At 34.1% G+C, this 22,013-nt stretch overlaps 1 protein-coding gene across 2 annotated transcripts in view; it reads right to left on the reverse strand.

Annotated features, from left to right (window-relative positions):
* Positions 1-58: 58 nt before the first annotated feature.
* Positions 59-22,013, reverse strand: part of LOC135848529 (uncharacterized) — a 90,936-nt gene continuing 68,981 nt past the window's right edge. For both annotated transcript variants that reach the window (XM_065368452.1, XM_065368453.1), the window contains exon 5: positions 59-3,600. In XM_065368452.1, coding sequence (XP_065224524.1) covers positions 3,252-3,600 — 349 coding nt within the window. In that variant the 3' untranslated portion in view covers positions 59-3,251. The remainder of the gene's footprint in view (positions 3,601-22,013) is intronic.

A 22,013-nucleotide genomic window follows, 5' to 3' on the forward strand; every position in this document is an offset into this window, starting at 1 on the left:
ACCCGGCTAAATCAGCATCAAAAACCACCCCCAAAGCAAAAACAAACGACACCGTGAAAACTATGATATTGAAAATTTAATGACATGTATAATATTTACAAACTTACAAAATAAGACAAATTCGATCTATTACACGAAATATGACGGAAAAACATGTTTTGCAATTCGTCTCACAACAGGAAAAAATTCCAAAAACTTTATTGCGATCGAAAATATCTACTTCTCTGGCCATGTTCACCTCACATTAAAAAAAAAAAAAAACAAGGGGAATGTACTAACATAACTCTACATGAGTACATACTACTCAATAAATATACAATATTCGTTTGAGAAAAATATACATCGTGATGTGAATGAACATGCACATTAAGCTGCCTCATGATCAACAAAAAAAAAAAAAAGTAAAAAAATTGGTGTACTTGGGGCGTTTGGAATAGATAAACACCTATACGACGTACGTGTCTCATTCGTATTAAAACTGACTAGAAAAGCCAAACAAATGTTATAACTGGGGCTTCGGGAAAATATATATTTTTTAAAAATACTGCTAATTTTCTAAACATATAAGATACGTAGATTATATGAGGCCACACGATGCATAGATATTTATCCTTCGTAGGTAGGAGTAGGTACATTTTACAGTATAAATAGTATGTATAGAGAGAAAGACGATAACACATAAGATACACGATACTGTTAGTAGAGGTGCCACTTAGAAAACTATTTTTTTTTTAAATTCATCTTTCGTGATCCGTTCAAACATAACTGGATTAATGGTACAACAACAGCAAAAAAAAAACATAATATAGCTGATGCATTTGGAAGACAATCTTTCGAAACTACGTATACATAAAATAGCTGCATAAGCATTTGAAATGCATATTGGCACAATTCACGATACAAAATTCAAAATTATACATTATAAAATGTTTCCAAAAAATAAAATACAAAACGTCTTCATTTCAAACGAATTTGGGAAAAAATGTCAAAGCAACTTGTACGAAATAATAAGCGATCGTGTATAAACCAAGGTGGACCATCAAGGCTTCAAATACATAAAAATCGTGTAAAAATATAAAAAGGACGTTATTTTGATGACATTTAGAAAAACAGAGAAACATAGAGGGAGTAAAATCAATGAAAAGTGCTTCCATAAATGCGAAATTAAAAATAACATCGAGCGTAGTAACGACCTTTAAAATTTACACCGTTTCGGTACAATGCCTCATAAAATTTCAAGCTCGACTCGCTCTCATCAAAAAAAAAAAAAAGAAGAAAAATTAAAAACTTGTGCGTAGGTAATTTTCTTTATTATTTTATAACGTTTTCTGTGTTCTCTTTTTCTTCGCCGACAAAATAGACGAGTAGTAGTAAAATCGCGAATTAATTTCTCGTTATGTTCTGCTAAGAGATTTATTAACTTCCAAAAAAAATAATTTGCCAAAAAATGCTGCTTAATTTTAATATGTAATTTAAGGCACGTTGTACATAGTTTCGTCTCGATTAACCCACCAATCAGGCTTCGTATCCAGGTCTGGGAGTCATTCGAAGGAAGAATTTTTAAAAACTGCATATAAGAGAGGGTTAAGTGAAGAATTGAATGATGATTTTCCCAAAAAAAATTCAAAGCCAATCAATACTGGTTGTATTACAATGATGAAATTATTTGCTCAAAAATAGTTTCCTGATCAAATGGAATTTTTGAGATGCCCACTTCATTTTAGAACAAAATTCATCACCGTATCATTTTTTAAATGAAAAATTAGTATTTTTCAACTTTTGAATAAAATTGATTTTACGTGAGCTTTTCAATAGAATTTTTCCAAAAAAATTGGGCCCTTAACACCTGAAATATTTTTAGACAATTAACTTATGGTTTCGACTTCGTTCACATAATCCATAATTTTCAATTCCTCGTTTGAATTTCTTTTTGGAAATTGAGAAACTCATTTTGAGCAATTTCTCCATTTTCAAAATGAGCATCGAACTGATTTTTTTCTTTCAAAAATTGCAATTCCATTTTCGAACTCATCTCTCTCCCGAAATAATTCTAAAAATTCATCCGCCTAATTACTCCCAGACATCAAGAAGATCAATTAAACCACTATCTTTATTTCACTCGATACAATTTGCCCAGCATAATCTCCTAAGAATAAAATTACACGTCGCATCGTCTCAACCTTTACACATCCGTTTCACACAACACACAAAATTCGTACTAATCACATACAAATCACACAGTAGTAATAACGCTGTATCCTACATTTACAAATATGTAAAAATATACACACGTTTATGTATATTCGACGAATAGGCAAAATATTCGTATAAATTAATCCGTCACAATAGAAAAAAAAAATAAATAAAATGAATATAAAATCAAAAATACAATAGAATACAAAAAATTAGAAAACAATTATGATACAATGATAAAACGAAATTCCGGCCGAAATTCCTAATTCCTGATCAAGATACTTTGTGACATACGTAATCGAAAATCTCCACCCTCCCTTCAAAAAATTCCCCATATTTGGCTCAAATTCAGCCAACTAAATCTTGGATTCATTTCCAGCAAAAATAAATAAATAAATAACAACTCGAATCGTATCAATTTTCATAACTCATTTGTCGTGCGGCGCAAACAAAAAAGGAAAATATACAACGAAATTTACAATTGTACTTTTGTTGTAGTAACGATAGAGAAAAAAGACAGAGAAAGAAAAATACAGATAGAGAAAAAAAATAATAAATAAATAATAAACACGCTCATTTACATATCACTCATATAGGAACTGCACCAAACAATTAAATTGTATCAGACTTACAAAAACGAAAAACAAACTCAAAAAAAAAAAGAAATAAAGAAAGAGAGAGAAAAAAGAAGAAAATTATAAGAAGAGGCGCTTAGAAGGGGGGTACAATTTGCGAATCGCCGTTGGCGTCTGAAAAAAGAAATAAATAAAATGACACAGTATGGTAACGTATGTTATTGTTATTGAATGAATACCCGATTTGCAGACACAAACACACTCGCACACGCGTAAAAAATTGCTCTCTTAAATTAGCTATGTACGTAATTTATCCTTGAAAAAATTTTTGTTCGTAAATTTTTTTTTAATTAAAAAGAAAAACGTCGTCTGAAATTCGTCTCTGATGAAGTTTTTTCGTTTTCCATCTCGATATGATCGTGTATAACAATATAGAGCTATAGCATAGAGGTACAAGGTACACCCAATTTTTTTCACATTTATTCACTGTACCACGCAACATTTTTTTGGTTTTTTCTTAATGACTACGTGTTCGACTTGCGTGCCATCGGCTGGCGTCGCTGTCGTACCGTGCTGCACCTCGATTCCAGTAACTACAGAATTTTCCAGCTTGGCTGAACCGTTCACTTTTGATCCTTTTGGACTTGAGGCTAAGTTTTGTTTATCGGAAATGGTCGCGTTGCCGTCGTGGTCATCGTGTAATAACTTGGACGATGGGTTATTCTGCGTCGGCGTTATTGGTTTGCCTTCTTTAATCAGTTCGACTATTTCGTCAGCTTCTTTGGATAGGTCACCATCAGGTCGAAATGGATTGTCCCAACCACTGTCGGTACTGTAAACAATAAGAAAATGATAAGAGTTGATTAGAAATTTGCGTATTGTAAAGTAATTGGTGGTAAAATTATGTACTCGCACACCAAACTACAGTAAATTAGAGTAATTACTCGATAAAACTACAATCACGGGTGATTACCAAGATTTTCGGAGATTTGTCGTAATTACTCCGGGAATTACTGAGAATTTTTGCACTTTAGACTTTAGAGTAAATACCATATTGTTTGACGAATTGTAATTTTACAAATTTTTGGTAATTTACAATTTTTATCAGTTTTTAGTAATTTACAATTTTTACCAATTTTTGGTAATTTACAATTTTTTACCAATTTTAGGTAATTTACAACTTTTATCAATTTTTTGTAATTACCATTTTTACCACTTTTTGGTAATTTACAATCTTTATTAATTTTAGGTAATTTACAATTTTTACCAATTTTAGGTAATTAGCATTTTTACCACTTTTTGGTAATTTACAATTTTTACCAATTTTTGGTAATTTACGATTTTTACCAATTTTTGATAATTAGCATTTTTACCACTTTTTGGTAATTTACAATTTTTACCAATTTTTGGTAATTTACGATTTTTACCAATTTTTGATAATTTAAAATTTTTACTAATTTTTGGTGATTTTTGGTAATTTACCATGTTTGCAAATTTTTGGTAATTTGCCATTTTTGCCAATTTTTGGTAATTTACAAATTTTTATCAGTTTTTGGTAATTTACAATTTTTACCAATTTTAGGTAATTTAGGTACAACTTTTATTAATTTTTTCCGCAGGAATTTCCAGCCAGCCAATAGCTAAAAGCCAAAAGCCAATAGCTAATGCAAGCCAATGGTATTTAAGCCAATAGCCAAAAGCTAGCTTAATGAAAAATTGCCAGCCAATAGCTAATAGCCAAAAACCAATGAATTTGGAACTTTTGGAAGTGATTTTCAAATTTTTCAATTTTTTAAAATTTTCTTCTTCTCTTTTTTCAATTTTTTCTCATATTTTATTTTTTTTTCACACGCGATGACGCGACTTACGTCTTACGCTCACTGACACCACAGAAATGAAATTGTCCTGTTCAACAATCGTCTACGCGTCATAACGAGTATTTTGAGGGGGTCTCATGTATTTTTGTATTCGTAAGCCAAAAGCCAGCCAATCGCCAGCCAATGAAATTTTGCCAGCCAATAGCCAGCTTTATTTAAGCTAATGAAAATCAATAAGCTAAAAGCTGATAGCCAAAAGCCAATCGATGATTGGCTGGAAACCCCTGATTTGGTAATTATCGGTTTTACCACTTTTTAATAATTTACCACTTTTTGATGATTTACAATTTTTACCAATTTTTATCAATTTTAGGTAATTTACTATTTTTTCAATTTTTAGTCATTTTATATTTTTACCAATTTTTGGTAATTTACCACTTTTATCAACTTTTGGTAATTTACCATTTTTACTAATTTTTGGTAATTTGAAATTTTTACCAATTTTGATAATTTACTGTAATTACTAATTACCTTTCTTTATTTATAGTATTTTCAATTACCATGTAACTGCTCAATATCTGTGGTAATTACTGATTTTTAAGAATTTATAGTAATTACCAATTTTTTTGGTAATTTGTGGTAATTACCCGTTTTTAGTAATTTGCACAGTTATCTATTTCTAGTAAATGAACGATAATTATCCATCTTCAGTAATTTACAGCGATTACCCATTCTTGGTGATTTACAATAATTACCTATTTTAAGTAATTTACAGTATTTACCCATTTTTTGGTAATTTGTGGTAATTACCTTATTTTTTTTGGCGACTTGAACAATTACCTACTTTTTTTAAGTAACGGTAATTACCCATTTTCAGTAATTTACAGTATTTACCTTTTTTTTGAAAATTACAGTAATTGATCACCCCTTTTTAGTAATTTGTGGTAATTACCCATTTTTTGATAATTTACGGTAAGTAGTTTACAGTAATTGGACAGTAATAATTACCCATTTTTTAAAATTCAAGTTTTTACCCATCTTTTGGAAATTTGTGGTAATTACCTATTTTTAATAATTTATTTATTATCGGTGATTGAATAACTGATAATAATGGTAATTCAAGGATACGAATCATGTGAACACTGCAACTTCCAATTATTATTACATACTTCATCGAAATTCGAAATATGAAACCACACTTCTTTCATAGGTAAGTATAGCTAACAATTTCTGTAGGGGACTTTACCAACACGCATTTTAATTTCGGTAATTACCATCATTGACGGGTAATTCTTATAAATGACCATCGTAAAATTTAGTAAATAAGGTAATTTCAATTCATTATGTTAAAACGCAATTTTACACCCTTCTTATTCCAATCTATAACCAAAAACTCATTCTCAAAGCACCCAGCAAGCCACAAGTATAATCTACGGTAATAAACGTAACTCCCCAAGAATGAAGAAATACTCATCGTCGATAATTACGACAATTAATAATTTTTAAAAAGCATTTTCAACTTTTACAAAATGCATAAATCGTAAGCTCGTTAATTCAACTACGCGCATTAATTTCTTCCATTTCCAGGCAATATCTCGTTCGTCTGCGTAAAAGCTTTTAGGGAAAATCGTGCTCAGCCACGATACCAATTTATTAACTGCGAAAATAATTCATTTCTCGACGTTAATTATCGGAAGCTTCGAAGTTTTAAGGAGAAAATACTGGACGATGGGGTGCGTCGCGTCGGTGAGGAGAGCAGTCCCGTTGGAAACAACGACACGATATAGCAGATGCTGCAGATGCGGTGCAGTAGAGAGGGGGTCGAGAAAATCAAGAAAAATTGCCACCCTAAGAATACGAGCCGCGTACAAACCACATAATACTGTAATTAAATTTAAGCCGATTTTGATTACTGTAGCGAAGAAACAGAAGATCGCAGAGAGTAGTCTACTGGGAAGAGGGAATTCCTTTTTTCAAACAGTATAACACTTTCTAATCAAAGTCAGTCTCATTCCTCTACATGGTTTTCAAACTTTCGCAAAAGGAGTTGGTTTTTATTCATACTGTTTCTGAAACGTTTCAGTATATCAGATACCCGAATATATCGAGAATTAAACCACAATTAACTGGATAATTTAGCCCACTATACTTCATTCTCCGGACCATCGGTATGATAATAAACCGTGTATAAAACTTGGATGCAGTATTCATAAGCACGAGGTACATCAAATACCTTCTCTCACACACAATACCACATTCATTATTACTCGCACATGAAAAGAAATTCGTGCACGACCACGTTTTACAGCAAATGTGCATCGAATAAACCAAGATATCAATTCAGTCTATATACTTACTAATACACCCGAAATAACTCTCAACAATGAACCAAGAAGTAACTCCGTGCATACGAAGAATTCGAGTTCGACGAATCATTTCAAAAAGATATAATCTAAGTACTTCTCATCTACTACGATACTCTTGACTCTGAATAAAATCGTACGTGCTTTTTTTTACACCCTGCATTCTTCTATTTTTTCATTACATCATTATCTTTCACATTTAGCTCGTGTGTGTTTTATTCGACCTACTTCAAGATCAGTTCAATTTAGTTACTGTTACGTAATCGAATTAGGTACCCGCCTGTATAAAAATCAATATTCGTATAAACCGGAAATATGTTATATAAATACGAAAAAATTCCCTCTTTATGCCAAAATTCGATACTCGTACCTTTAACCGTTACCGCTTTATGTACTTTTCGATTCTTTCTCCCTCACTCTCATTTCTCTCTTTCGAAAAAAACTTCACGTAGCTTTTTAATTACATCGCAAACACCTGTTCTCGAGTCCGTTACACCAACACGTATTCTCTTCTCGAGCACCAGAGTTGAACACGAACAAAAACATAATTTTCTTTTCAACAAAACCAAGTAACTACACAACACATACCACCCTCCTTCGCTCAATAACCCAAATCTCATATGTCAGTTACATTTTATTACAATTTTCCCATAGTCATTTTTCCCCTCTACTCGGTTTTATGACCGTTGAAGTGAAAGGAAGAAGGTTCAGTGCAAATGGGATAATCTGAAACAGACGATCAGCTGTCTACATGATTCTACCCTATCAATGTATACACTTCATTGCCAATTAATGTTTATACTTGTCGTATTACACCTGCGCATAACAAATTATCAACAATTTCCATGATTTGAAGAGAATTACAAATTTTCTTGTAAAAAGAAACGATTCCAAATTAGGTACAAATAAGTATGTGCGAATTGAAAAAAAGCAACAAAAAATAATTCTTGGTAAGTTTTTTCATTAATTTTTTGTCACATCAACGAAAACACCACCAAAATTTTTCAAACCCTGTCTTGAATAGACTTATTATCATAAGGGAAATATCTCATTTCAGAAGAAAAAATTTAGGCTGAACAGAGATACCACGGAGCTTCCAAAAATACATCAACAGATCAAATTTTTGGACATTTGAGTATCGTTTTCTGATTTTTGATGAATTTTTGGAAATTCAATTTTATAAAAATTACCACAAAAAAAGGCAAAACTGGAATTCAGCTTCTATGAATTCGGACTCACCATCTTTGCTACCTTTTCGATCAATTTAGGCACATATTTTCAAAAAACGCCTCCACTGATTAAAATCTATGGAGTAAGGTTGCCTATTCAATTTTTTTTTCGGGAACTGAAAATTCCACAAATTCGCTGAAGACATCAGAATAGCTCAAAAGGATTACCTGACCGATCTCGTAAGTCAAAAATAGGGCATGAATAAATTTCAACTTACTCGTCCTCTCCCCCCTCCTCTATAACGGCAGAAAAAATTGCATTTATGTCCAAATCGATTGACAGTCATGAATACGAAATACCAAAGACTATAGATGCTGAATTTTATTTTGACCCTTCTTGTGATAATTTTCTCAAAACAGGGAAATCTCAAAATTCGAAGGAGGCTCCAGAACAGCTCGAAACCACCACCAATTGATTCGGATGAGCCACATTGAAACAACCTGTCTCAATTAGATGAGATTTATTTGATTTTTTTCAGAGATTGAATATTCAAAAATTCCACAAAAATTCGAAAAATGAAATTCAGGGCTCGAAATTTGATTCGGTGGGATATCATTGGATGCTCTTGTGATATTTTCTCGTCCACCTTCCTTGTCAGTGTCTTCTTAGGATTGCATTTTGAAAAAAGCAAGCGCTTGGGAGGCCAGCACTGAAGGGTATAGATATTCAAAATTTCAAAATAAGAGCTGGAGGTGGCGATGGCGGTTGAAAAGCTGCAGGTATTCGAACGCAATATGCCAGTTCACTTGATTATATTTTGAGTTTAGATTGAAATTGAGAGCCCTGGTGCCTTAATGGGTATTCAGTCTTATGAAACATTTTCTTCAAAAACGTGTACGTAGTTTTTTTTGAAAATTATAATTTTTTTTTTGAAATTAACTCAAATTGATGACAAAAAGTGTGATCCTCAGCCTAGAAAATATCGAATTTATAACGACGAATTTGAGTTGACCATCAAGCTGAATTACGACTCCAAGAATCCGAATGAAACCAAACAAAAAAATTTGTAGGGTTTAAGAAGTGCAGTCTATAAAATATAAATTTAAGGAACTCTTAAATCTGCAAAATTCATTTCTCACGCAAAAACCTCCAAGCAATAACCAAAGTGCATAAAAAATTCCACTCGCATCCAATTCATTTTTTATTTTTTTCAACGTTGAAATTGCCACGATAAAATCCTCACGTAAATTGCTTCTCATTACGTAGCCGTAGTACATAAGGAGCCTCGTAAAAAAATTTTATTACGAAAGAAAAGCAATCAGTTCAGAGGGAATTTCTCCCTTTCATTACACTCTCAGCAAATATCTACAAGACTCACCGCACCTATAGAAATAATAATCGATAAGAAAAGAGCTCTTATAGAACCTCATCAACAACGAATCTCGCCATTTCGAACTCGAACAAAAAAAAAAAGAAGAAAAAAACCTCTCCATACCACTTGATCTGTCATTTGAAAAACAATAAAGCTAATTTTCGCTATTCGCTAATGTAGCTTCTCGCACTTCAAACTTCGAATAGCGTATCATTCAGGCGTTCAGTAGGTCTACGAACTTCGCCACGAGTTCACTTCGTAATTAATTTCAACGCTATTAATGCAGGGCGTTCCTATAAAATGTTTGCTATACTACTTTCTTACGAATTCAGGTGTAATTAGTACAGAACCAAGTAACTTCACGAAGGCAATTTTGTACGAAAAATTTAAAGGGTATCAATTTTTATCAATTTTCCGAAAAGCAGATTATGAAATTTTAAAAATCACTGTCTCTCGTAGGACACCCTGTATGCTCATCATTTATCAAATCAAAAAACGAATTATTACCATTGGCATTGTTAAACGTTTGAAAATCGTTCTCGTTGGACGAGGCCAACATCGATGGTATCTCGATATTAGAAGGAAGGTAGGGGGAGGGGGGAGGATTTGCAAGGATCAACTATAACGATTAACAACCGTAGGGAAAATTCCCCCTCACTTTCTCCTGATCGTTCTCACCGTATAGGATAAGGACACGATAACGTCAAAAAATACCTAGTATAATAAAAAAACGTTCGCCAAACTTCAGTAAACTCAACATCCGTCCCGAGAGATGGATTACCATCATCATTGTGAAGTTACCGAACCGCGAACAATTTTCCATATTTAATACGGTCTACTAGTCTACTCGTCGTACCACTGGGAATACCTCTGTTAGTCTGTGCTCCGTATTCTGTGCATATGAATGATTCTCCAGCGCTTCGGTCTGACCATCGAGCGGAGCGATTTTTCCGTCTTCTTGGCAAATAGGTAAAGAATACGATGATCTTCAGCGTAAGTACGCTGGATCTGAGCTGATACGCGTCATTTTATTATTATGGTTTTTTTTTGCCTTTATCACCTTGACCATTATACAGCTCAATCGATTAGTCTCGTTGTCGAAACGTCTTTTTTTCTCTTTTCCACGTAACCGCATACCTCGGTTCAGCAACGATGAATTGCTGCAGATTTTCGCACATTTCAACCGTTACGAAAGGTGTACGTGAGTTTAAATCGATAGCTATAGTAGACAGGTACTGGATTGGATCGGGTCGCCGAAGTACCTACCTACCCAGTACCCACGCGTATTTAATAGCTCTTTTGCTCTATACAATTACACCAATTGGCAATTGTATGTGCCATAATGACAGGTAGGGTATGATGGAGAAGTGCAACAAAAAGATGCCCCTGCATGTCTAACAAGGACGTAAGCGACTTCAAGTACACGAGTATAAGTCCCCCCGGTCTAGAATTCACTACCTAACCCACCCATACAGCCGCAGATAATTCGAATAACGTGTCTCTTCTTCGATATCACACTTGACAGGAAAAAACAACCAGGTAGGTACGTCTACGTACCAATATTCAGATGTACTCCACGTGTTAAAATATATCCATCATTCTTCCGATGTAATAATCGAAATGTTGCGAATTAAATAGCGAGTGGGAAAGTAAGCCTAACGTTAAATGAAGACGTTCACTATTCGTGAGATTTTTCAATAAGAAGGACACCTGAAATTGATGAGAGAAAAGCGACAAGAAATATTTTAAAGAAAATCTACGTTATTATTCTGTATCTCTGCTGCATACTTCGATCTCATTGCCCTGTTTGGTTCCACGATCTGTTTAAAGCTTCAAGGATCCCCGAAGAATATTTTGAACGATATCCTTTTTACTATTCCCTTGCCTTCTCCAAAATCAAAATTAATCTTCGCAGAATTTCCTACAAGAGGATGAGGATTATAGAATTTAAGAATCTTTGACCTTCGCTAATGCTTAAAAAATTGAGAGCAAGAGGGAGGAATAAGCCGGCAATAAATATCATTCGTTCCGGAAATTTTCAAAAAACTCAAATTAACTCAATGAAAGCATATTTGAGAGTCAGCCAACCAGCTATCTAGCGAATGGCACTCATACTGAGCAACACTATAAAAATTTTTGATGGCTTGTATCACGATGACGACCAACTGACGCCTTTCAATAGCAGAGCCAATAGAACGATCAAAGAAGAACTGTCGAAAATTCGTCATCAAAATATGTACGAGTGTGTACATTGTACTTGAATATTTTCTATAGTGGAATCTTCACGTCTGGGAATTACAGCTCAATATAAATCTTTAAAAATGATAAGTAATCCTTCACATCTTTAGACTACTATATCACGAAATTTTTGGCAGATCAACTTCCTATTTTTCTTTCAAATAAAATCTTGCTGGTTCTCAAAAAAAAAAAAAAAAAAAAAAAAAAAACTCTCATTATCTCCCTATAAATCCTTTTCTCTTATCGTCTCTCTAGAATAAGCCCAGTAACCGATGACGAAAAAAAAATCAATTTTATTTCCCGTTCATATTCTCCTTCTCCCTTACAATCCAAATTTTCTTCAGTTTCCATTTCGAACCATGTTGAGAGTTTTTTCAAAAACAGGTAATACCAGGCCTTTTTTGGGAGCATACTACAAAAGTTGTTTTTACTTTATTTTAGTTTTATGGCTATTTTTTGATATTTTCAAAAATTTCATTTGGGCCCTCAGAAAAAAACCTGAGTAATACCTACATTTCGCCAGCCATAAATTTCTCGCTTAAATAAAATGGAAACCCAGTTGAAAATCATAGAAAAAGTTACTATGTACTATCTTTTTCGCCACTTTGACAGACACGTGCCTCCAATGGTTCGAATTACCTTCATTACGTGCGCATTTAATAACTCAAACAGTCGTAAAAATACACTTACGAGTATTTTCAAGCAAAAAATTTACTTCTTGGAATTATTGCAAGAAATTTTCACGATTAAACGAAAGAGGTGTTTGATACGAATATTAATCTTGGTGTTTCTATGGAAGAGGGGATAAGGAGGTACAGAGAAACATAATTGTCAAAATTATCAATTTTTTATCTTGACAGGAGTGAAAAATTACTTTCCATTTGGGTTCAGAGAGGGAGGGGAAGAGTTGAATATTGCAGCATGTTTCAAATCAGAACGCAGAACTATTGCAGGAGGTTTTTAAAATTTATATGCAAGATCTTAAGCTTTTCACATTTCACCTTTCTTCTTCCCTCTGCCCATTTAAAAATACTTTTTCAAAAATTGGAGGTTTGGACGCATCTTTCGGAGTCAAAATTTTTGATTTCTTTAATAGAATATTTCCATTTTTCGGAATTTGACCCTAAAATTGAAAATTTTCAAATTACTCCTCGCCACTCATATACTCCAGAGATTTGAGAACACTTGTGATGAAAACTCGATTTTCTTCTAATTTGAACAATAAATTGGAAAAAATAATTTTTCAGGGAATTTTCTATGAAAAATGCAGCACTTTTGGGCCCGACAGAACTTTTTGGACAATTCTTCGATTTTCAGCTCCACTCTACAAAATTCTGAATTTTTGCAGAACCTTTTCAGAATTTCTGCAGGACCTTGATCAGCAGTGTTTTTAAAATCGACCTTCTTTCTCTTGAAAATTTCAACCCCCCCTCCCCTCATCTTCACTTTAACCGTTCTCAAGATTTGAGAACGCTTCATATTCATTAATAATATCTCGATAAGTGCAGGCATATTTTTCTTACAACCTATTTTTTCAGCATAAAATTCGATTTTTCTCATTGCACGATGAAGTAATTAGTTATAATGGAAAATGTACACTTGGAAGGTTCTCAACAGAAATTAGAGCACAATTTCCAAGCCAACATTTTTTTTTTCAAAGGTTCTACGATTTTCAGCACCACTTTGTCAGACATAGGATTTATTTCAAAAACTTGAAAAAATTTGATCAGTTTTTGGCTGTGATGTTCAATATATGAAAAGAAAATATTCCCAAAACACGAATTTATCCAAAAATAAGCAATTTGCAAATTTTCAACCACTGAATAGAACCCTACAAATGGTCTTGGATTTTGATGTCAATAACCTAGATCGATATACAATCTCAAATACATAATACTATGTTCTGGAACTGGGCCATTTCCCCTAAAAAGGTTGAGTGCAAAAAAACCACGATTTTTTCGAAAATGCCTCATCTTTGAGGACCCATATCTCCCCTCAAGGAGCAAATCCTGTGGTAAATTTTTTTCTGAGGTACTTTCAACTCAAAATGAAGGTCTTCTCGGAATTCGGTCTTAATCCTCCGGCATTTTTTCATTTGTTTGCAATCCACCCTTACAGACATTCTGAAATATAATCAACATTCTTCCATAAAAATCTCAATTCTCTAAAATTGAATATGATGAAAAATTACGATCTGTCTCAGAAAATCTAAAATGATATCAAACAGAAAACAAGATTCTAGAAATGATTCATAAAAACCGAAATAAATTATTCATTTTTTATCAGCATCTTTCAAACAATTGAAAAAAAAAACAATTTTAATCTGTTTACAAATCTGCAAAGACACCTCTTCTCCTGGCTAATTGAAAACAACTCACGAGTCTTGCATATATCTTACCTGAAAAAATTCCACGCATCTCATCTCATCTCATCCCAAAGAAATCTATTATTTGTTACAATCCAATGCACTCGCCCTAACGAATTGAAAACTAGCAATAACTAGCATTCTAATTTACGATAAAGAAAGTCAAAAAAAAAACTGAACTACATAAAACTCGCATACTCGAAGAAGTAATTTTCTTTTCAACTGCAATCACGTACGTAGAGGTACAGTACATAGCACATACTTCATAAACATAATTCTTTCGACGACATCGAGCTGCGAGCTGCGACGTATGACACATTTAGAAAAAAAAAATACTACGTACAGCGAAAATATTTACACGTTCGACGTAACAAAAATACTCATTACAGACATATCTACCATTCTCTAGCCCAACTCTCGTACATTCGAACCCTTTAATTCGTTCATCACTTTAATACTCGTACTTTGGGGTTCTCGAGGAATTTCAGCTGAAGACGTGGTTGTAAATAACATTATCACGTTCTACATAATTGAAGCAGTTGTAAAACAGTTGGTGGGTAGGTACTCTAAGTAGGTAGTACCTACCTATCTACCTACCTAACTACCTACTAACGTGTATGGTATTTAAAAAATTGGATATTTTATTCCGTCGTCGTCGTCGTCGTAAGAATCGCAGTAGATAAAATTACGAACATGCACCGCACCCAGAATGTCATCGCAGCTTCCTCTTTCTCGCTAAGTTTACTCTGTTTACGCCCTTTATATCGGTCATTACGTAAATTTGGGCTCGTATTTAACTATGCACGTACATAATATGTATGCGAGTTACACATTATACAAGAGCAATTGTACATACATGTGTAATACTAATTGCAATGCATCCAATTGTATAAATAAAGAAACCTTTCAACAATATCCTAATATCCGATTACGATTCTTACGTTAGGACAAAAGCCTGTATAGGTATAGGTATAGGTAATAGGTATCCATGTGATAACACACCAAGAGCCAAAGCTACCAGGATGGTGAAAGGGGTAGAAAGGATCATATCAGTCACTCGGCAATTGTTACACAATACGTATAATCTTCTCGCATTCCTCCGCAATAAATTGGATAAAATGGGCAACTTACTCGTCGTCAAATTTTTGACACTGATAAGCCGATATCGGCGTCGACGTGACCGCTTTTTCATCTAAGAATAAACTCGAAGGCGTACGGTCCGGACTGTATTGACGTTTGGGTACTTTAACGACGTAATATAAAACTCCGCCGTGAGACGTAGACATACTCGGCATTTTTTACTGCACTCGCGATCGTTTAACGTCGCTTAGGAAAAAATTCATCGGCGTTAATCGCCTCCCACGCACTCGAATACGCGAATTATCTCTCAAAAAACGTGTAAAAATTCGACACCTTTTACTTTTTTTTCATCTTCGAACTCGAAATGAGAAAACAAATAAACCTATCGAGCCGGGCACTCGCGAATTTGACCGGGTTTCGACATGAGAGAGCCGCAAAAAAAAGCACAACCCAAACACACCTTATACACGATAAAACACCCCGACGATCGTTCCAAGTCGAACGTAAATATCGTCGCCGACGTCGTCGTAGTCGGCCAAAGAATACGAGCGAACTTTTCAAACGACGACCAAGTCTTTCACACTCCGCGCTTTACTATCGATTTTGTTGGCCTACAATTTACCAACTACTACAAGGCGGTGTTCGTGTACATAGACCTCCCACCATTGTATTTGTACCGCCGTAAATACCGGCAAGCGGCAAAAACGCAGCCGCTTCTTCACCAAGACGAGAATCGTTCATCTCTTCAGCAATTCGAGCAACGACTCGTTGGCGCTATTTTCACCTAAAAATAATATCGCACGTTGCGAAGCGAATCCGAATCGCGCCAACCACATCGACGATTTCGTAAGTTCAAATTCACGCGCCAAATTATCGCAATATGTGATTGGTGGGCGAGGGGGGAGGGAGAGGGTTTGCGTAAACGTATCAAAGGGAGCGTTTCCTTCTTAACCTATATCCAAAACAAAGCTGACCGAAGAACGATGCAAAATTCAGGTGTTTTTTTTTCAGAATTCACCCAATTTGGAAATTGAAGAGACCTGGGGGAGGGGGGGGGGACCGAGGCGAATTGGTCCTCAGCTCAAATGTTGAAATTTATAACCTGCGGAAGTTGGCCCACAAACTTAGAAGACTCTGGTAAATTTTCACGTCCCTTGACATCCATACACCCAACAATTATATGTACATTACATACCGAATGTGATTTTTCGGTTCACAAATTTTGAAGAATGATACCTAAGTAAATAGATTATTATATTCTTCGGCGATCCCAGAAGATTTATTCAAATTCTTTAAGACGCCTTTCTTAAAGAAAAAGAATCTGATAAACTTGAACTTTTCAAATTTTGCTCGAAATTCGAAAACAAAGCTTCTAAAATGATGAATTATTTCCCTCGATTGTTCAAAAAATTGTCCACATTTTCATTTCCATTCATTTCTTTAGAAACCCTCATTTTTTCCCTGAAAGTTAGCTTTTCATTATGAAAAACTTCAATTTTTGAAATCCTGACAGACCCCCCCCCCCGTCGACTAAAAAGGCTAGAAGAAGTAATCAATAATTGACCAAAAAAAGTACCACAACATGGGGAAAAAATTAGCAAAAAACCAAAACTTTTTGTTTTCAGTTAAATCTATAAAAAGAGCGAGATTTTTTCGCAACTTAATTTATAAAATCCTCGCAATTTCTGACAAAAATTGAGATTTTTTGACAATTTCAGCAAAAAAAAGGACTTTAAGCAGTTTTTAATTTTTAGCAATTTTAGGCCAAAACCCAGACTTTTTGGAAATTTGGGCAAAACGCGAGAATTTTCACTATTTTTGGAAGAAAACCAGAGTTTGACATTGTCAATAATTATTACCACAAAGGAGGGCTTCTTAGCAATTTTTGACAAAAAACGAAAATTGTTAATTCTACAAAAAAGTGGGAACTTTTGACAATAAATTAGCAAAATGCATGACTTCAACAATTTTTGCAAAAAGTAGGACTTTATGGAAATAATTGGCAAAAAAAGTGATACTTTTTGATATGTAGTTTTTAATAAAAAAGCGAAATTTTTAGGTACTAACTTTTGGGAAGAAAGCGAGATTTTTTGTAAATTTTTTGCAAAATTCAAGACTGGGAAATTTTGAAAAAAAAAGGTCAGGATCTGTTAACATGCATTTTTGGCAAAAAGTGAGACCGACCATTCTAGTAAAAGGCAGAGCTTTGTAACCATAAACGTTGAAAACGCAGATTGGCCAATTGGAAGAGAATAAAAAAGAGTACATCGTTGCTTTATTAGGAAAAGGTCGTAACTACAATTTTTATAAAAAATGAGATAGTGGTATCATTGGAAAGAGAATTTTGTCCTCTACATGATGCAAAACTTGAAATTGAATTTCGATGTTTTTTGTTCTCGTAATAGCCGAAAACAAATAGTTTTAAACACACGTTTTCAAAACCGTTACAATGAAAAGGTTCTAAATGATATTTTTTCTCAGATTGAACCTATTTCTTTCAATTTTTGTAATTTGTTGGTAAGAAAAGTCATTATAAACAAATAATTTCACGTCATTTCACTGACAAATTGCAGAAAATCAACCTCATCACCTTAAGGATATCGTTCCTGTGTATTTCTTATGGGCTTTTGATGAAAAAAGCTTGACTTAAGGTGAAAGTTCCTTTGTTGAATTTTACTTTTTTCAGTTCAGAGTTCCTCAAATAAAAAAATGAAAAATCAGTGCTACCAGGATGTTTATTTTGAAAATTAGCAGGAAAATGATTGCAATAACCAAATGTTCTCTTACCTCATCTAAAACTATCAAGTGTACTTGATAGAATGCTCTTTAAAAATTAAAATGCGTTTTCTGAGAAATCAACTTTCATGTAGTTACGACCTTTTCCTAATAGAGCAACGACATGTACTTTCACAGATTATCAACTGTTGACATTTTCAACCTTTTTTCCTGTTTTCTTCAAAAAGTAGCGCAGAGATCTGGAAAAATTGAATTTTTGAAAATTTTAAAAAAATAAACTGGTACGAGTCCTATAATTTTTGGTCATTTCGGCATCACACTGATTTCTTTGACCCCAAAACTGAAAAATAAATGAAAGGCTAACCATCAGAGAATAATTTACAGACCTCATGAGGCCCATCCAAAGGGATTTATACGCAGAAGAAATTTTAAAAACAGTGGAAATTCGCTTAATACGATAATTTTTCTGAGTAAAAAATTCAAATAGATGATCTGGAGACAGTAAGGGTATGTGGGACGGACAATGAGTTGCAGGGGAAAGGAGAATGTTGAAATGTCCCAGAAAAATTGAAAAATTTGCACTTCATTGCATCGAACTAGAGTATTTATTTCTGTTCATAAATCAACGATTTTTGAATTGGGATAATTTTCAACAATTTTGGAGCACACAACCCCCTATTCAGTTACCTAGAGACTAAAAAAGTCAAATAGGAATTGATTTGATAGGTACTAATTGAAAATGTTCAAAAATAAAAGCAAAACTGATTTACAAAATTTTGGAGAATTCAACCCCCCCCCCCTCTAACCTCACGAAATGATTTTGGTTCTTGAATCGACATAAAAACATAATTTTTTTCCCAACATTTTTGAAAATGTCTCAATGCTCTTCAAATTCAAACACAAAAAACTGAAGAAAAGGACGACGACGGATCAAGTTATCAAAAATTGGAGAATTTGAAATGGTTATTGAAATTTTAATGCTAAACGCCCTTTCAATTTTAGAGATGGTTGTTTAAGTACATAGTACAAAAAGCTCTTCCAAAAATGATATTAAAAAATGCTATAAATTCAGCCTCTTGAAATTCCAAATTAAATCGAACACGTCTCAGGAAAACTCAATATTGAAGGAATAAATTGCTTCTTTGAGTAGTCCACATTCAGGTTTTCGTCTCAATCGACAATACACACTTTTCGACCGTTGGGCGTAGATTCGTGAAAAGCACGTTTCATCGTATCATTATCATCTCACAATCTTGGCAAACAAATTCAGGGTGTTTGTCTTTGTATGTATCAGCACTATACTAAGTTTCTGGTCCAAAATAATACCATAGTGGAAAAATAATCATCCCTCTAATATGCTAATCCGTTCTATTAATGTATAGCCTATATTGGTCGTATCTCTGTCCAGCCACATCCACCTCACCGCCACCTCATGTACCCTAACGACGAAAACAACGGAAAAAGGGTGATAATACGTTTATCTCTGTCGGCAAGACGACCACAGATGTCAAGAAATCCACCACCAACAACACCAGCACCACCTCAAAGCCCCTTTTACCCTCTTTCAGCTACGGGGGAGAAGTGAGAACCAGCAACACAATCCTTTCTCCACATACCTAAAACCTAAAACTTGACCACACCACAACTACCTATATCGTACATAAAACGTCACGTAGTGTCCGAATTTTACAAAGAAAAAGGACACTTTGTGAAGGTACTGCTACATGTGAATTACGTGCGAGTAAAACTTGCGAAATAAACCACCCTAGGGTGTCCTTTTTCGTGTTCGTGAACCAATTGCCCATTAAAAAATGTACCACCGCGGATAGTTTTGTCGATAATATTACGTTATGTGAGGTGATGAGGAGTAGAGTACAGGTTTACGTCTATACGTATACCTTCGTGCATACAACCATGTTCTGTTTTCCCCTGTCGTAAAAAAGCTCGACAATCACGACGTTTTTTACACATAGCGTTTCGAGCTTTTAAACTGATTAAAAACTCGTATTTTGTTTGATAATTAATACCTAGCTCGTGCGCTGATTTTTTTCCGGCTTATTTATTCAGTATAATATACCTATCGATGGTATAATAATTACGACGAGCACATCGATGCGAAGGTAATATGATTAGCGGCAATTTGTAGCATTAAATTACCGTCCTAGCGATGTAAAAATAAGCGCTATCGTATTTTGAAACGAATTAAAATGCAGCTCAAAAGAATTAGCGAGGAGAGACTCAAAACATATTGAAGAATGGGACAAGATTTTCCTTTTAGAGAAAGCGATTCATTTTTCATTTTTTCCCCACCGAGTAAGGTAAGTATATTTTTCAGAAATTTTTTGTATTTCAAGGAGGGGAGGCGAAGTGTTTGTTTATTCAAAGACTTTTTTCGATGTGCTATTCAATTTTTTCATCGAAAAACACTTCCAAACAACATAATGAAGGTAAAAGGTATGAAGGTAATTTTTTGGACTCGCATTCTTCGATTTGAACGAAACCAAGCTAGACTGAAAGAGTATGCCCTAAAACTCCAGTGACCCAACTTTCAAAAACCAAGGTTCATTTTTGGATTTTTAGCAAATTTTTGAAAATTAAAAAGAGCTGTTCAGTGCGATTTTTTCGAAAAACTCGCTGGAGGCTCCAAACAGGTCGAATTGGGGTTGTTTGAAAAATCGTTTTTTTCAATTTTTTCTGGAATTTCCACACGTTTAGATATGTGAAGCAATCAACAGGGTGACCAATAAGCATCATCGAAGTTATAGGGGCTCTATACCAGTTGCGCTTTTCCCCCTATTTTTTCGATTTTTTTTTGGTCAGTTGCGCTTTTCAGTAGAAGCATTAATTTTTACCCACTTGCGCTTTTCGGTTGTTTAAAATTCCGAATGTGTTCCCAAAATTGAAAGAATTGAAAGATACAAACTGATGAACGAACGAACGAATTATTTTTATTACGTACCTAACATACCTAATCCGTCTGATCTCACCAAGGGGAGCATTTTTTTAAATGTACTCTCGTAGGTACTGTCTACATACACGGTAATGGTAATCCTTCGTCTGAACTCACCAATGGGAGCATTTTTTTAAAATATACTCTCGTAGGTACTGTCTACATACACAGTAATGGTAATCCTCCGTCTGAACTCACCAAGGGGCGCATTTTTTTTCTGTCTACATACACGGTAATGGTAATCCTTCATCTGGACTCACCAAGGGAAGACCGCTATGGTTTCGTAAATTTTGCATAAAAATTCATTATTCATTTTCAAAAACAAAAAAAAACACAAATTAAATTATATTTTTTGCAAAAAATCAACTCTGAAAAAATAGAAATTAAAAAAAAAATTGAAAAAATTTTCTGCAGGAGGTCTCAATTGATCTGCGTACCTTCCGCACAGTAATCCAATATCAACGCCATAAAAGAACGACTTTGCACAAACATACTCGTACTAGCAAAATTTCCAAACTTTGAGAACCCCTGAAATTGGTTTTTAAGAAGCGCAAGTGGTATTTAAAGAAGCAGGCTTGGAAAAGCGCATCTGGTCAAAAAAAATTGAAGGAAAAGCGCAAGTGGAAATCACCGGTTATAGGTGCCAATAACTATTTTAGGCTCCTTCAGAACACTTTAAAATTTCTGGAGAAAATTTAAAAATTGCTGGAGGCTCCAGAATGTCTCAAAAATAGAGCTGTTGACGTATGGGAGTTGAATAAAAGAAATTATTCACATTGATTCACTTTGGTCAAAAATTTATACTTCAAGAAAGTCACAAAATTCGAAATTGTCCTTAAAGAAGCTTTTTTGAATTTATTAAATTATCAGAAAGTCGCCAAAATCCTAAAATTTTGGTTACCTCCGTTTTAGTACAACTCTTCAATTTTTTGGACATTTTAAAATATTTTTTTATAAGATAAAAATGCTCTATCATCTTCACATACAAAAAATCTACACTTGGGATCACTGTAAACTATAAAATGGTACTGTTCTTTTAAATCTCGAACTCTGATTCGATTCTATTTTTACCACATTTGCGACGTTAAGTAGATCCTTACACATTATTTCACAATTCATTAGTCAATTTCCACATCGTCAATGTAAAATACATC

The sequence above is a fragment of the Planococcus citri genome, chromosome 5, assembly GCF_950023065.1.
Source record: "Planococcus citri chromosome 5, ihPlaCitr1.1, whole genome shotgun sequence".
Classification (NCBI taxonomy): Eukaryota; Metazoa; Arthropoda; class Insecta; order Hemiptera; family Pseudococcidae; genus Planococcus; species Planococcus citri.